The following is a 16,110-nucleotide window of genomic DNA, read 5'->3' on the forward strand; positions in this document are numbered from 1 at the left end:
AGAACATGGTCTGAAAAGAGCGCTCTGACTGGGACCATGAGTCCACAAAATGTTCACATGCATTTCCAATTCAGAGAATAAATCTGAGAACTCAAAGTGAACTCAAAAAGACATGCATGTGGACCTCTGCATATGCAATAACCTGAGTGTCTCCTATACGTTTTGATATGCTTTATAGACAAGTTTGTGGGCACCTGACCAGACCTAAAGTCTCATGTGTTGTTGAACATTACCTGTTGTAATAACCTCCACTCTTCTGAGATGATATCTAGATTTTGGAGTCTGCTTGTGGAGATTCAGCCACAAGGTTAGTAAAGCTCAAGATTTTCATTTACATTATGCCATTTGGCAGATGCCCTTATCCAGAGCGGCTTACATTTATCTCCATTATACAGCTGAGCAATTAAGGGGTTAAAGGCCTTGCTTAATAAAGACCCAGCAGTGGCAGCTTGGTGGTGCTGGGATTTGAACCCATGATCTTCCGATCAGAAGTCCAACATCTTCTCCACTTGGCTCCCACTTCCTAAGGGTACATCTACACTACACTAATAAATACATTTAAAAATGGCATTTTTGTCTAAAACGTAAGGCGCTTCAACCCGCATCGTTTTCACCAAATGTTTACTTTCTGGCTCTTTGAAATTTCACGGCAATGACTAAAAATGCATCATCATTTTCGAAAGCCTCCTTTTTCACAGTCCACACAGTGACATGAAAATGGAGCTTTCAGATTTATCCACTCTGGGGAGAGTTTTCAAAAAGCTACATTTTCGTTGACTGAAAACGCCGTCTCTGTTTAGACGGATGGACAAAACTGAGAAAAAAAAATTCGTTTTTAAACAAAAATGTATTAGTGGGGACTTAACCAAAGATCTTCCACTGCAGATAATGTAAAGAACATGTTCACAGAGCTGGTTATGTGCACAGGGGCATTGTCATTCTGGAACACGTTTGGGTCGCTAGTTTCAATAAACGGAACATTCACATCCAAAGCCATTCCATACAATTGTGTATATCTTTGTGGAAACAGTTTGGGAAAGAACCACATGTGACTGGAAAATCAAGTCTCCTGATACTTGTCCATCAGTCCATAGTGTATTAGGATACATGTGTTTGAACTGGTCCTGCCACTCAGGCGGTCTTATGGCAACAATGGATCCTTTATTTACGATGGGGCCCGTGCGAGCGGCAAAAAAAGGCAATGCGGGGCAAGACTTCACCATAAACAGATAACCGTGTGTACAAAACACGAGTGCTGACAAGCCCGATTTGTGTAACAGACAAGGCCACAGTCAGCAGGTTCATATTACTCCACCCCTCCCCACCCCTAGGACTTCTAGCAGTCTAAGAAGACTGGAAAGGGAAACAAGCATGTGCAAAGTCGTGGAAAGGCGAACTGTGCACCACATTTGGACTTAACCATTGATTTGACCTCAGTGACTTGAGAAACCCCTCTCTTGGGCACTAGCTATAGCATTCGCCCTATAAAAAGAGGTCAAGCACTCGGGGGTCAAACCAGCGCCCTGTAATTACCCGCTGGTAATCCTGTATCAGGATTGTTTTTAAAGGTGATTATTGTTTACTCCATGAGGCTACGCCGCACTTCAGGAATGCGCTCAGCATCATTTGATCCTTTTTGTCGTATCAACGTTCGACACGTTTTACAATATGGAGTCGATTTCTGCGGGAAAGTAATTGCGCGGAATGTAATTATGGGAGCGTAACCGATCCTTAATCGGATCATTCCGACTCGAAATCCTCATTTTATAGCGTCTCGATGGCCGTGTGACGCTTGCAAAACGATAAGTGCTGTGTGTTTATAGTCGGAAATTTCCATACATCATTTACAAATTGGTGATAATAGGCGATATTTCTGGTTATCAGTCAAAAAGGCTTGTATGTTTTCTTTTTCTTTTTCTTTTAAACGCCGTTTCAATGGTATAATTACCACACTTTCACAAGTAGATAAAAAAATATGGTAAAGTATGTTTGCTTTTAAGCTGTACAGTTCAAACGTGTAGAAACACCTAGTCTTTTATGGTTTATCAGACACATGCATGTTCCTTGTGTTCCTATGCAACAAACTAAGCAAAAAAAACAAAAACAAGAATTAGACAGTAAACGACGACGAGTTGGAAATTTCTTTAGAAAAAAAGAAGACCTATGTAAGACATTGACCAGAATAAATGATGATAGCAGACTGCCTCACCCCCACAAATTGAGGTGAAAGCGTAATGGTTTGGGGTTTTGGAGCAGGGAATCCTGAACCAACATGGCTCCCATTCCATATTTCAACATCATGCAATTCTGCCTGGATTGCGGATCGTTGGAAGTGATTTCCCCATACGAAATAGACGACGTCTGGAGTGTTATCATGGAATGACCTGCCCAGTCGTCTGGAGTGTTACCATGGAATGACCTGCCCAGTCACCGCACCTAAAGTCTATTGAACTGCTCTGGAATGAACTGGACCGTAAAGAAAGTGAACACATTTGCCGAGTTTTCTAAGAGGCACAGCAAAGTATTTCAGCTAAACGTTTGGAGAAACTGTCCAGGGTGTGTAAATCTGTCATTCATGTTATTCATTCAATCCTCAAGAAAGGATTTTTCAGTGGAAATTAGGTTAAACATCTGTACATTTCTAGATTTGTTGGGCAAAGCAACATTTTCAAACAAGTTTGTTGCATAAAAAATAAAATGGACATCCATTTGTGTATAATCAAAAACCATAGATTAGTATGTTTTTCCAAATTTTCACAGGTGCTGTACATCCCCCTTGCCAGAAAAAAAGAAAATACCCTCCATGCAAGTGCCTGTTAGTGACAGTAGTGCTTCCAAAAATAAATAAATATAAATTCCATCGCTGTTCCTCAAATGAGCGTTTTATTATAGTTAAAGAGGCAAAAGAAAAGAACAGGACAATTTTGCAAGTCAAATGAGTTTGGCGTGAAAAAGAAGGGCCTCTCTCTCTCTGTCGGCTTCTCAGAAGAAAGACTCATTCCCCGAGCACAGGAACTTACCTGAGGGCACTCAAAGAGGAGATGAGGTGTGATTTGGGCGACTGCCAACGCTATAAAAAAAGTTCCACTTGATTTGACATTGAAATAAAACACTAACCGTCCACTTCTTTCTTTTTTAATCCAGACACTAAAATTCGCCTTTGTCCTACGGAATGCTAATGAACGCGTCCCCCCGTAATTCAGCTAACAAGACCGAAGTCCTTTAGAAACCGAAGGGTCTAAAAAAAAATGGAACCAAACAAACAGAACCGTGAGAGTTGATCTTCCCACTTAGACAATTAAGCTCAAGAAGGCCCTGTGAGAAAACGGCCCGAGGGCCCTAGAGGACTTTCGGAATGCCCCGCTGGGCCAGCGGAATAATTCGGAAATAATAAAGAAGCGCGATGGTACTTCAAAACACAGCTGGTGATTGAACAATCTTGTGTGTTCCCCACCCAGGCGGCGAAGAATCAGCGGCATCCGGCTTCTATTCATTCCCCCGAGGCAGAGTGCACCACAAAACTCGGCTTTTGTGTGTGTTTTGGGGTCACAGCATGGAGCGAACAAATTGTTCATCTCTGACTGAAGACAGTTCCAAAAGAGACTCCTCACTGTTTCAAAGCCTGGTCCAAAATGTGCTAAAGGAAAAATCCACCCAACAATGCTCCAACAATAGGATTTCTCATTCAAAAATAAGAGGAACTTTACTTAAATCCTTAAAATGTACTAATTTAAGTATTTGTTTGATGGATCATTTTCATATTATTTCAAAAACATTTCATCACTGATTATCCAGTGAGGAAACAAAGGCATTTGACAACGGGCCAAACTAGAAAGACCATCCACACCCCTCCATTCCAATCTACACAAACACCAAACAAAACCAAACAAAGGTCTGAACAAACACATTCTCCAGTGACATAAGGGCAGGGGACAACCACAAACTTCTCACAGGATCAGCAAAACCACAGAACTGACCAAAAACACAAGTATCTCAATAAAATAATAATAATAATATTTCCTTGAAAACATGGCTTATGTTTCAAGGTTGCCATTTTCCTTTTATCTTTCATTATAATTGACTATTATACTGCATATCTCCTGGGAAAAAAATGCATACATTTCACTTGGTGTTCTCATCCTTGTAGCATTACCATATTAGAGATTTACATCATAGTATTTTTTTTTTATCATTTAAAACAATGCTTTTAGTTTCCTGTGTGCCCTTTAAACATCCCATTCCACATTTGCTCGTATAATAATCTCTACTCTTAATAGAGTTTAAAGAGATTTCTGCTATACTATGTTGAAAAGCTTAACTTTTCCAGCCATATGTGATTCTTCTCCAAACTGTTAGCACAAAAATGAAGGCACACAATTGTATTGGACGTCTTTAGATGCGGGAGCATGACATTTTCCTCTCTGTGCACAAGCTTGATAGACATAATTGCATGGGTTGGAAGATCTTGAATGGTTTGCTATAGAGCTCTGAACATCAACCCGATTAAAAACCTTTGGGACGGGTTGGAGTTTTATAGAAAGCAGTATTGCAAGAACACACACATTTACCCCCCAATAAACAAACATGAACTCTCACCAGAGTATGATCTATTGCACGTCTAATGATGAGGCCTTTCAGCACTTGGCCATGGCTAGCATTAGCGGTTAAGGTCCTAGCACACGCACCAGAGGAACACGAGCAAATATTGATGGGGATTAACAGTGGCAGGCTGCTCTCTCCAAACACCTTGCGCATTGTACGAGGAGAAAAGAAAAAAAAACCCTGTGTTTACTGTAAGATCGATGGAAGAAAACAAAACCTCAAAACCCTGTGGAAAAAAAGAGAGAAAAACAAGCAGGCATCATGAAGAGCAACTTAAAGCCTGTAAATTAAAAGCAGAATGGCGAGCGTGTCCGCCGCAATCGCTCCGGTTTGACAAGTCGCAATAAAATAAACAACAATGAAAAAACCTAAACCGCAAGTGCTTGCGAAGTCCGGCGCAAATGAAGTACTTTTGTATCTGCTGCTTCGTGAGCCAGGCTTTGTGGTCTCGCATCATCACGCCAGTTCATCTCTTTCTTTCGCTCTCTGCTCTACAGTGTACGCTAATAGCTTTGTGTTGCCTGCGTAGGTAATTAAATAAGCCGACCATGCAACACTGAGTAAGCGATATTTCTTCAGCCTTCGACAAGGACGACTTGTAGACCTTGAGATGCACACGTGCATACGCATATGCGCCCTTAAAACAGAGCAGTTAAGTGTTAAGGGCCTTGCTCAAGGGCCCAGCTTGGCAGTACTGGGATTTGGACTCGACCTTCCGAAACCACTTGCAGCTGCCTTCACATCCACAGCAAGAAAAGTTTGTGGGACACCTGACCATGACCATCCCATTCCATATTGAGTCCCCATTGTCCCATCCACTCTTCTGGGAAGATGTTTCACTAGATTTTAGTGTGTGCTTGTGGAGATTTGGACTCATTTAGCTGCAAGGGTGTTAGCAACTTTATGGACAAGTGTTGGGACACCTGTTTTCTCCAGCCATATGTGGTTTTACCCCCTAAACTGTTGAAAAGGAGACCCAAACCTGTTCCAGCATGACTATACCCATGTCCACAAAAGCCAGCTCCATAAAGATATGCTTCACATAGATTGTAGTGGAAGTTCTACTGCTTTCGAGCTCTGACTTCAACACTATTGGGATGAATTGGAATGCTGAGTGCACCCCAGGCCTCCTCACATCGGTACCTGAAATCTCACAAATCACTGCCCTCCAAAATCTAGTGGAACAACTTCCCAGAAGAGTGGAGCATAATTTAACAGGAAATGGGGACCATATGTGGAAAAGTATGTTAAAAAATAGTAGATGCATCCTCAGGTGTCCATGATTTCTTGAGTCTATGAGATACAGAGAGAGTAAAAGGCGTATCGGGTTATGAGTTAATAATAACACCCAACCTATCCCCCGTCCCCCACCCTTCCCCCGTCCGCGGCAAAGTGGCATGAGACGGATTACGGCTATAGAAGTCGCTAAATAATTCAACGCCGTGACTCGTATTTCCACGACCGTCATACATAATGCACGCCAGCTCGACAAACGCCCCGTGTGTTAGCGTTAGACGTTGGCACTTTGTACGACTAGCTAATTAATCATGTCGACGTGCGATCGAAGTTTGCTTTCTAGCCTCCGTGCTACGTCACTACGTTACTTCAGTGCACAGAAGCAAAAGCTAGAAGGAAAGAGGAGGGGGAAAATAAAACTAGGCTAATCTCGAACCATCTCTAATTTGTTTCTAAATCGTTGCTCGAGTCCCATTTTTGGCGTGCGGCGTAAATAAACCGGGTGTGAAAGCGTGAGGGAGTGTGTGCGCTTAATCTGAAAATGAATTATAAAAGCTTGTATACAAATGAGGACACACACACAAGCACACCTTTTCCTCTTGTGATCACAGAGCATGTAATGAAGGATTTCAGAGTATCCTGACATCCGGCGCTTGTGTCTGATTGGCTAAACCTGCTGATTTATTAACGAAGGACTAAATATAGTGCGGGATCAGAGTGCAGAGTTCGACGTGTACGCTCCATCACGATCTTGCGCACACACACGTACGCTAATACATAGTGTTAACAAGGTGACAAATAAAACCTCTGGCTCACAACCATGTTCCAAAGGAGTACAAAACCAAACGGGTTCTAAAGCGCGATAAAATCTGCATGCATGTTTTTTCTTTCCACTCACAGACTGCAAAACACATTGATTTCGGGCATGCGTGTGTATCAAAAAAACCTGACATCAATAATTCACAGTCGTATCGGCATCTGGAAATAAAGAACGATACGCCGAGAGTGGGAGGACGAGGCTGTTTAATGCGCAGGCAAATGGAGGAGACGGAAAGGGGAGACACTGAGACACGTACGAGGAGAAAGCAATGGGGGACAAAAAAAAAAACACTCGTCCACACTGAGACGTGTGAAAACGCTCACATGCTGGTACTATGCATGTGTGAACAAAAACATGACCACATCGTTTCTATCTCTTTGCTCACTCTATATTGACAAATGCATTGAGGCACATGATTTTTCCCGCTATTTGTGGTCTATTATTTCGAGGCAGACAATTGCATAGGACGTCTTTGGGTGCGGTAGCGTGGAATTTTTAACTAGGGACCCAAACCTGTTAATACAAGCAGCTAGCTGAGTGGTTAAGGCTTTGGGTTACTGATCGAAAGGTCATTGGATGAAGCCCTGGTATCGCCAAACTGCCACTTTGGGGTCCTTCAGCAAGGCCCTTGGCCTTAGTTAAAAGTTCAAGTGGGTTGGAAGATCTTGAATTGCCTGCTGTGGAGCTCTTTGGGATGAACTTGTTTGTTTTGTGTCAAACGCGTCACATGACCGTATCCGCACCTAGAAGCAGGCCATTGTTCTGGAATATGTCTGTTTATCTACCTTCACTCTACAATGTCTGTTTTGCAACCGTTCGTTTGTTTCAGCATTCACGGTGCGGACAGGATGTCGAGAAAAAAATACACCATAACGCTCTAACTTCAAGTTCCGAATCCTTCTTTCTATCCTTCCCTGACCTCCCTCCCATACACTCTCAGATTACGTCCTTTACATAAAACCCAGAGCAACAAACAAACAAGACACACATTTATTTTCCTTCACCTGCTCACTCGAGTGCATCTACAATTTCTGTACTAGATCGAGTTGCAGGGGAGGAAAAAAATATCTAAAAAAAAATTAAGGGGCGCACAGGAAAGGAAACGAATGAAGCAGAGGTAAGGAGAAAGAAAGAGAAGGGGGTTTTTTTTGTAGGCAGAGGAGAGGGAGGGTGCTAGAGGAGAAAAGGCCTTAGAATGGTAAGGACAAACAGTTGGCTGTCGAACACCTATAAAGGAAGCGCTATGACTAAGCCATGCCTGGAATATATAATGCCCCCTTCAATACCCCCTCCCACCCCACCGTCTAGGCGAGCAAATAAAATAAATAAAGTGGAAAAGCTCCTTGCAGGCACTGCGTTTCTGCAGCTTGTGCTCTGCCGACGGTCTCTACACAAGGACATATCTATTAGCATGCATGACTGCACTTACGCTTCCTCGCACGCGCACTGAATTATGTCGAAAACACGCTACCAGACACACGCAGCGGCCGAGAGTGCGAGCATGCAAGTGACGAAGAAAAAGCGAGATGCAGAACCGTAAGGGGTTACGTAGTAGACACGTATTGACTCTTTAAAATGCCGTCGTTTCGTTTCGCTTCTCCCACGTGCCACCGAGTACCTGATGAATTTGTCTGCCGCATGCGACAAGAAAACAAGATCGCAAAAAAGCTATTAGCGTCAGCTCACAAACTAAACCTGCCACATATTTAACCCTAGAAACGTGAAATCCTTAAGGAATACTTGCATATTTGACCTTGGGGGGAAAAAAAAGTTCAAACCAGGGTTTGCTTTATATTTCCACCCTAAAACCTTTTTTTCCCCAATCTAACAAAATCTGATTTGTCTGCAACCTTGTCCTTCGTTGACCTTTCTTTCTAGGACGAACCAGCAAGCATGAGAGGCCAGAGCAAAAGCAGACTGTATCAGGATCAGGAGTAATCGTATCACCTTACATTTGAACCACAGCAGGATTTGTACCTTATGACATGATTGCATGCGTCCAACCTTTTTTTTTTTTTTTTGCATACGACAGAAAAAAACTCTTATTTAAATTCAAACCTGTGCAACTCTCATCCTCCAGGCATCTCAGATACTTTCTAGGCAAACTGTCGCCACCTAGAGGCAACTTTTCACAGCCACCCTCCCCTTAGTGCACTTGCACTCGTGTCTCGCCGCTCGGCTCGTGATATGCTGGTTATTACATTCGCTATCTGTCAGGTGGTACATAAAAACCCATTACGGCCCGTGTGAGATGATTCGTCGCATGCAAGAAAGAACCCCGATAGATAATCCTGTCTCGGCTTTAATTCGAGTAGCACGTGGATCGTTTTCAAGGTAAGGACCGCATTTAAAAAAAAAAAAAAAAGAGAGAAAGAAAGATGGAGCACTTTTTTTCCGAACAAATTAGTAAAATCCCTTGTTCTTGGCTTGGAGGGATCACACGGATAATTCTCTTTAACCTTGATTCGCCAGTAAGTAATATACCCGGGTGCCTGCAGCACAATTAAGTGCCATTACTCATCCTCCATCCTGTTATCATGGAGCTCCATCGCTGCCAGACGAATTACATGACGTTTCCACTCACCAAGAGCTTGCGGCAGTGGCACATTAATACACACAAACATGCACAGTTATTTCTTATTCCAAACAATCCCCACTCATGGTGTGGCCAGCTGTTCTCAACCCCTGGACCTCTTGCTATAAAATATCATTAAAAAGCCTGGTGTATCGACGCTGGTCAGTCTGTCAAGTGCGGGATGAACTTCGATCGACATGTTTCCTAGAATGCTTCTCAGACCTATGACTTTGGCAAGCTGCGATTGCTTTATGGTTTTTGTAACGGGATCCGTGCTCGGTGTCCTTCCATCATTTCGGGGGGGGGGGGGACAAAAAGAGTGAAATCACTCAGTCTGATGTATAGGGGGAAGCTTGACTAGTAGTGTGTGTGTGTTTGTGTATAAAGCTTGTTCTGCTCACCTAGCACTGTTTGAAGAGTGTGTTTTGATTGTACACGATGAAGAGGTGGTAACGGTTTGTTGATGAATTGCACCTCGCTGGCTACAGCCGTTCTGCTTATTATTAGCCCCGTAATAAACACTCACACACACGCTGACCTACAATCTGCCACACTGTACATAACGATAGACCGGAACGCCCATTCACAGCTTGCACACACAAAGCCAACACCTCTTGCAGAACACACGCACGTATCCACAGCTTTATGATAAGTGCACAGATGCAGAACAATTTTGCCTCTCTTTAAACCTTCACTTTCTTTGAAATATGATAAGACAAATTCAATACGTCATCGGGTTTCGTACGGAACGTGCTGCTAGACTCAAGGCGACAGAACTTCCCTGCGAGCACAAAAAGAAATAGTAGCTTACAGGAATGAAAGGGCAGAGCGACAGGTAAATGACTTGTAGCTAGCTGTAATCTCAAAGTCTGCGTGCCGGCACCTGGCGTCACAGTGGTTTAAAATAGGGACGTTAGCCTTGCTTGACACGATGGATTTCAAATGTATTTAGACTGGCTTAGCGTTAAGAGACGCACAGAAGTTGGCAGTGGCTTAGTCAAAGTGCTGCACGTGAAGACGCAGGAAACGAGGAAGCCCTGTATGCAGGAAACAAGGAAGAATGTATATAAGAGAATCCGGTGGTAAAAGTAAATTAAGCCCCATTACACAATGAGGAGGGACAATAAGCTTAAGATTGATGAAAGCTCTATTCATTTGCCAAGGCTTGTGGAGTACCCTTCATGAACAAAAGCAGTAAAGCAGTAATTCATAGAATAAACGCAAGACACCTCGCCTGTCTATTTATCAGCATCTCACTTACACCTCAGAGTGCATCTAAACAAAATGTCTGTAATACAATTACGCTATCAGTTTGATTCGCCAAAACGCATTACCTTGAAACAATACTTGCAAAGACGCTGCTGACGGAGACGGATTGGGAGGTTGGCTTTTGCAGTATGTAAAGAACTAGGGTGACAAACAACAAACGGACCCCCTTCCTACCTACTCTTCGCATTTTCTCCCCCCTCCTTCCTCAGGCGTTCTGCCAGCTGCTCAGAATAGACATACTTATTCACCTGAACAGACAGAGGAAAAGAGGGGAAGCAAAAGCAGGATGGTCAGAGTGATCAGAAAGGGAAAAAAAGGGCAAAACAGCCTTGCTTACCTGAATTATCGACATCCTGTTAACCGGCGTCTCTGTGGTGCTGGTCACAGGTCCCGTGAAACTTGTATGGCACCCCACGTGACCTTGGGGAACACTGAGGTTGTTGGCTGTCGGTTTGAGGTACATGACCTCGGACCTGGGAGAGCTTAGGGGGAGGCGCGTCTGGTAATCAAAGTACATCGGTGAGGTGGCCAGCGAGGGGCTACTCACAACGTTCATGACGTTCATAGTGTCACGTTCCTCCACCTCGCTCTGCACCAGCATGATGTCATTCTTGTTGATCTTCTTCTTTTTGCTTTTGCCCAGCTGCGGGTGCGAGTACTCGGCGATGCGGCAGTTGTAGGTGCGGATCTCCTTGTTCTCCCGCTTGCACTTTACGGCGACCGCGATCATGGCTGCCAGCAGCATGACGGAAATGACGCTGAGCGTGACTATCAAAGGGAGCGACACGTCCCAGCCGTGCTGCTCGGCGTTGATCCGTGGCTCGCCCTCTGGCAGGGGCCCCGAGTAAGCCTTCACCACCAGCTTGGCCATGGCCGACAATGTGGGCTTTCCATGGTCTGTCACCTTGATGATGAGCTCCACGACAGAAGACACCTCCTCCCACAGAGGCTGAGCCGTTCGCACCTCTCCTGTCACAGAATCGATCTCAAACAAGTGCTCCTCATTGCCATCCGTGATCTCGTATGTGAGCCGGCCGCTCTCGCCAAAGTCATTGTCCACAGCCCGGACCGTCGTGATGACATGACCCACACCGACATTGCGTGGGACGTGGATTTCTGCTGTATCATTTTGCAACAGAGGCAGCACAATGACCGGGATGTTATCGTTGACATCTAGTACACTCACACGTACGGTCGTGTTACTTTCCAGATGGGGACTGCCCGAGTCCTTAGCCTGTACCTTGAAATCAAAATACTTTGTCTGCTCATAATTGAAACTCCTTAAAGCATATATGGCTCCATCAGTTGGTTTAATGTTCACATAGGTGGTAATGGATTCCTCGCTTACATTGGATGGAAGGAGGGAATAAGAAACTGTCCCGTTTTGGCCTAGGTCTGGGTCGTGAGCCAGAACTGAGCCAAGATATTCTCCTGGTATGTTGTTCTCAGGCACCTGAAGGAGGTAGACCATCTTTGTGAACCGTGGGGCGTTGTCGTTCTCATCCAGAATTTTGACAGTGAAAGACTTTGTGGCGTTCAGTGGAGGGTTTCCGCTGTCTTTGGCCATAATTGTAATGTTATATTCATCCTTGACCTCTCGATCCAGCGGTCTGTCCGTGACCACTGTATAAAAATTGTCCGAGTTCTCCTCAAGTCTAAAGGGTACGTTGCCTAAAATCCGACACTGCAGCTGCCCATTTCGACCAGAGTCCTTGTCTGTCACTCTCACCAAAGCAATGACAGTCCCTGGGGGCGCTGCTTCACTAACGGCCCCCTGCCGAACCGCCACAAAGCCTATTGACGGCCAATTGTCATTCCTGTCAAGCACTTTAACAGTGACTTTACAATGGCCTGGAACGGGATTCGGCCCTTGGTCCTTTGCCTGAACGTCAATTTCGATAATCGGGTTTTCCTCATAGTCAATTTTCCCCTGAATCTTTATTATGCCCGTTTTGGGATCTATCGAGAACAGTTCTTTGATTCGATCCGAGCCAAAAAAACTCAAAGAGTAGGTTACCTGTCCGTTACTTCCCTCATCGGGGTCGGTGGCGTTTAAATCGATCAATACCGTGCCCAGTGGGGAATTCTCAGGAATTTCCACGACATACGAAGACTGCTCGAAAATGGGGCTGTTGTCATTTGAGTCAATTACTTTCACATTGATTTGCATTGTGCCTGACTTTGGGTACTCCCCTCCATCTGTGGCAGTTATAATTAGAGTATGATGGCTGCGCTCCTCTCTATCTAAAGACCTCTGGACGACCAGTTCTGGAAATTTAGTCCCGTCTCCTCTAGACTTTACATCCAGAGAAAATATGCTGTAATCGTCTCTTGTGATTTGATAGGTTTTAAGGCCGTTTTCCCGGGTGTCGGGGTCGTAGGCCGCAGCGAGGGGAAACCGCGTGCCAGGGGCGGCATTCTCCGAAATATCGATGTCGATGTGATCGGAAGGGAAGCTGGGTGCATTGTCATTTATGTCCTGTATGTCCACCTTGATCATGTAGATCTCTTTGTCATTGGCGAAGACTTCCATAGAGAGCTGGCACTTAGGGTTGCGTTTGCACAGTGTTTCCCTGTCGATCCTCTGCTTGATAAAGAGCAGCCCGCTTTCCGGGTCCACATCGATGAGGTGTGGAGCGGAATTCTCCAGCACTCTAAAGTTGGATTTCTTGCCCTGCTCTCTGAGCTCGAGCCCTGCGTCTTTGGCGATGTTTCCGATTACCCCCTGGTTCTTCTCCTCGGAAATGGTGAAGTTCAAGTTTTTCAGCGTCATGGCCCGCGCCCACAAGAGCACGAAAGACAAAACGGTGAGGTGCATCCGTCTCAACGGGAGCGCCATGGCTCCAGATTGCGCTTTACGCTTGCGACCTGTTGATCCGTCCAGCGAGCTCACAGTTCACACCTTTCAGTTTACGAGTATGTTCGTGCTGAATGCGAAGACATCTCTCCTTTTTTTTTTTTTCCTTTTGTTCCCTCCTCCGTCAAACAGTGTCTCCGACGTTTCCACGAGCAGCAGCGTTGCGGCTCAACATCTAATTGATATTCTGCTGAAAGCCTGCGTGCCCTGGATCACCACCATCCGGCTTCCACGAGCGAGCAGCCTTTCGGTGATTCTTTGCTCCTGCACAAATACACAGAAAGAAGAATGGAAAAAAGATTTCATGCAAACCGTGCACAATTATCGGGTCATTTTTTTTGGTTTATTTTTTGTAATTTCAAGTACGAGTATTTATTTTATTTATTTATTTTTGCTTATTTTTTTTAATGCGGCTTGGCTCTCCCTTTCTCTCTTTCTCCCCCTCCTTTCCTCCGTCCTCACGAAAAAGCGCATCCGACGCGTAATATTCCTCGTTCCTCCCGGAGAACTACGTGAACGGCGTGTAAATAATGTAACCTTGAAACGCGTCGGACGCTTTGACAGCGACATCACCGGCGCTCCGTGGTTCTTTCTATCTTTTTTTTTTTTTTTTATTTATCGTGCTGTAGCAAAACGTGCTTCCTGAATAAAGAAGAAAATGAAGAATATATATAGAAAAGCGCACGAGCCAAAAACCCCAAAACCATAAAACACACTTGAGCTCACTTGTCATACACACACCCCAAATGCTGCTTTTTTTTTTTTTTTTTTTCTTTCATTGAGCACAAAAAAGTATTCCCCCCCACCCCCCCATCTGTACCTGTCCGTCTTGAGGCAACCCTAAGAATACAGATGCGTAAAAAGAAAAAAAATCCCCCCCTCCCCAAATTCTCTCCTCTTTCACGCACGTTCTCACCATCTCCACTCTAGGGTTTAGCAATGATGCATTTTCTTTTCTATTTCGTATGCAAAAAAAAAAAAAAAGAGAGAAAAGAGAAACAAAAATCTGTTGCACCAAAGTCCTGCTCCGGGTTGCACGCGCGCATGGACATCTCTCATTCCCTGTCCCTTCCCACATCCCCATTACAGATTAGAAATGCACACTTACCCAGCACGCGGGCTGCTATCCAGTTTGCAAAAAAAAAATACAAAAAAATCAATAAATAAAAAATATATCACCAATACCCGGGTTACATCCTTTTATGCGCACTCTTGTGAAAAGAAAAGGGGAAAAAAAGCCAAACGGAGAGGTCCAGCGCGCGCTACGGTGCGTGGACGTGGATCCAAAGTGCACCAGCAGTGAGTGTGTGCGCGTGTATGTGTGTGTGCGCGCGTGTGTAATAGGACCAAGGCGAGTCGTCTCCCGCGTCTCTCCTCCTATTAGAATGCAGCGCGTCCCCTCTGCTCGCGCCTGCGGCATGCACTGAGTCACCGGGCTTCCGAGGAACCTATTGAGGAACCTTTAGGAGAGCTTGGTTGCCCTGGACGCGCGATATAGATCCACAAAGGGCGTCTGCGCTGGAGTGAAGCGCGTGACGCGGCGCATCGCATCGCCGCCGCCGTCAAACCCCGTGCGTCCTTGCGCCAAGACGATCCACGCAAGAATAGAAAAGGAAGCGCGCACACTTTTTTGTTTTTATTTTTTTTATAAAGGTCTAAATATAAAAAGTTGAACAGATCCCAGTGGTGGTGGTGTCAACAGAGGTGTTAGGAGCAGTGCGCGTCTGATGCCTTCACCGGTTTCATCCTCTCCACGGCTCGCTCTGACTCAACTCACTCGCTCTCACTGTGCGTTAAAGGTCGTCGCTGATCCGACGCCAGCCAATGCGCGACGCGGAGGGACGTGGCTTCCGGATCGGATTGCCAATCAAATCGTGCGCTCGAGGTTTGGAGGCGGAGTTAGGCGACCGGTGCGCCAAGTGGGACGTCCCTCCTGGTCCAGGCTCGAGATTTCAAAAATCTCACTCTTGCGGGATTTGAAATCCTGATGATGATGGTGATGAGGAGGAGGATGGTGGTGATACTGATGTCCGTTACACCTCTGGATATGGACATGGTTCAATCCCAGAGACTGTTCTGTGATGGGGTTCTTTCTTTCTTTCTTTCTTTCTTTCTTTCTTTCTTTCTTTCTTTCTTTCTTTCTTTCTCTCTTTCTCATTGTGTCTTTTTGTTTCACATTCAATCCACAGAAACAGATTGAAACATTTTTTTGGCTTTATAACTGTATCATGGTATCTAATTTCCCCATATTTTTTTTTTCTTCTTCTTCTTTCTCTTTTGCCTTCCTGATTTCATGACACACACATTTCCTTCTTTGGATCAGTTTTTGGCCTAAAACACATTCACATATCTGCCTGGTAGTAAAACGGTAACGGTATAATCCCTGGCAGACTTTGGTTCAGTGTCCATTTAGCTCAGTATTGCCCTCTAGTGGTGACTTCTTACTCTTCGGCCGTTGGTGCCAAGTTTTTTCAGAGAAAAGTGGCTGATAAATGATTTTATGATTTTATGAAATATTATATTAATCAATGCACCCCAAACTCTTTTTTAATATATATTTGAACATATTTAGATATATAAAATAGATCTGCTAGTAGTTTGTTAGTAAATTTTCAGTGAGCAGTCGGAAATGTTCCGGGTGAAAAAATGAAGATTAGTTGACATGTCATTGGAAGCCAAGGTGATCAGTGATTGGTTGTTTGGCACCAATGTGCTCAGCGATTAGTCTTTGCGAACATCTGTGATCAGTCA

The 16,110-nt window shown here is 44.6% G+C and overlaps 1 protein-coding gene across 2 annotated transcripts in view; it reads right to left on the reverse strand.

The window, feature by feature from the left end:
- Positions 1–15,111, reverse strand: part of pcdh17 (protocadherin 17) — a 62,581-nt gene extending 47,470 nt beyond the window's left edge. For both annotated transcript variants that reach the window (XM_046857418.1, XM_046857417.1), the window contains exons 1-2: positions 14,468–15,111; positions 10,840–13,623 (exon numbers count right to left, since the gene is read on the reverse strand). In XM_046857418.1, coding sequence (XP_046713374.1) covers positions 10,840–13,341 — 2,502 coding nt within the window. In that variant the 5' untranslated portion in view covers positions 13,342–13,623; positions 14,468–15,111. The remainder of the gene's footprint in view (positions 1–10,839; positions 13,624–14,467) is intronic.
- Between the last annotated feature and the right edge of the window lie 999 nt (positions 15,112–16,110).

The sequence above is a fragment of the Silurus meridionalis genome, chromosome 9 (assembly GCF_014805685.1).
Source record: "Silurus meridionalis isolate SWU-2019-XX chromosome 9, ASM1480568v1, whole genome shotgun sequence".
NCBI lineage: Eukaryota > Metazoa > Chordata > Actinopteri > Siluriformes > Siluridae > Silurus > Silurus meridionalis.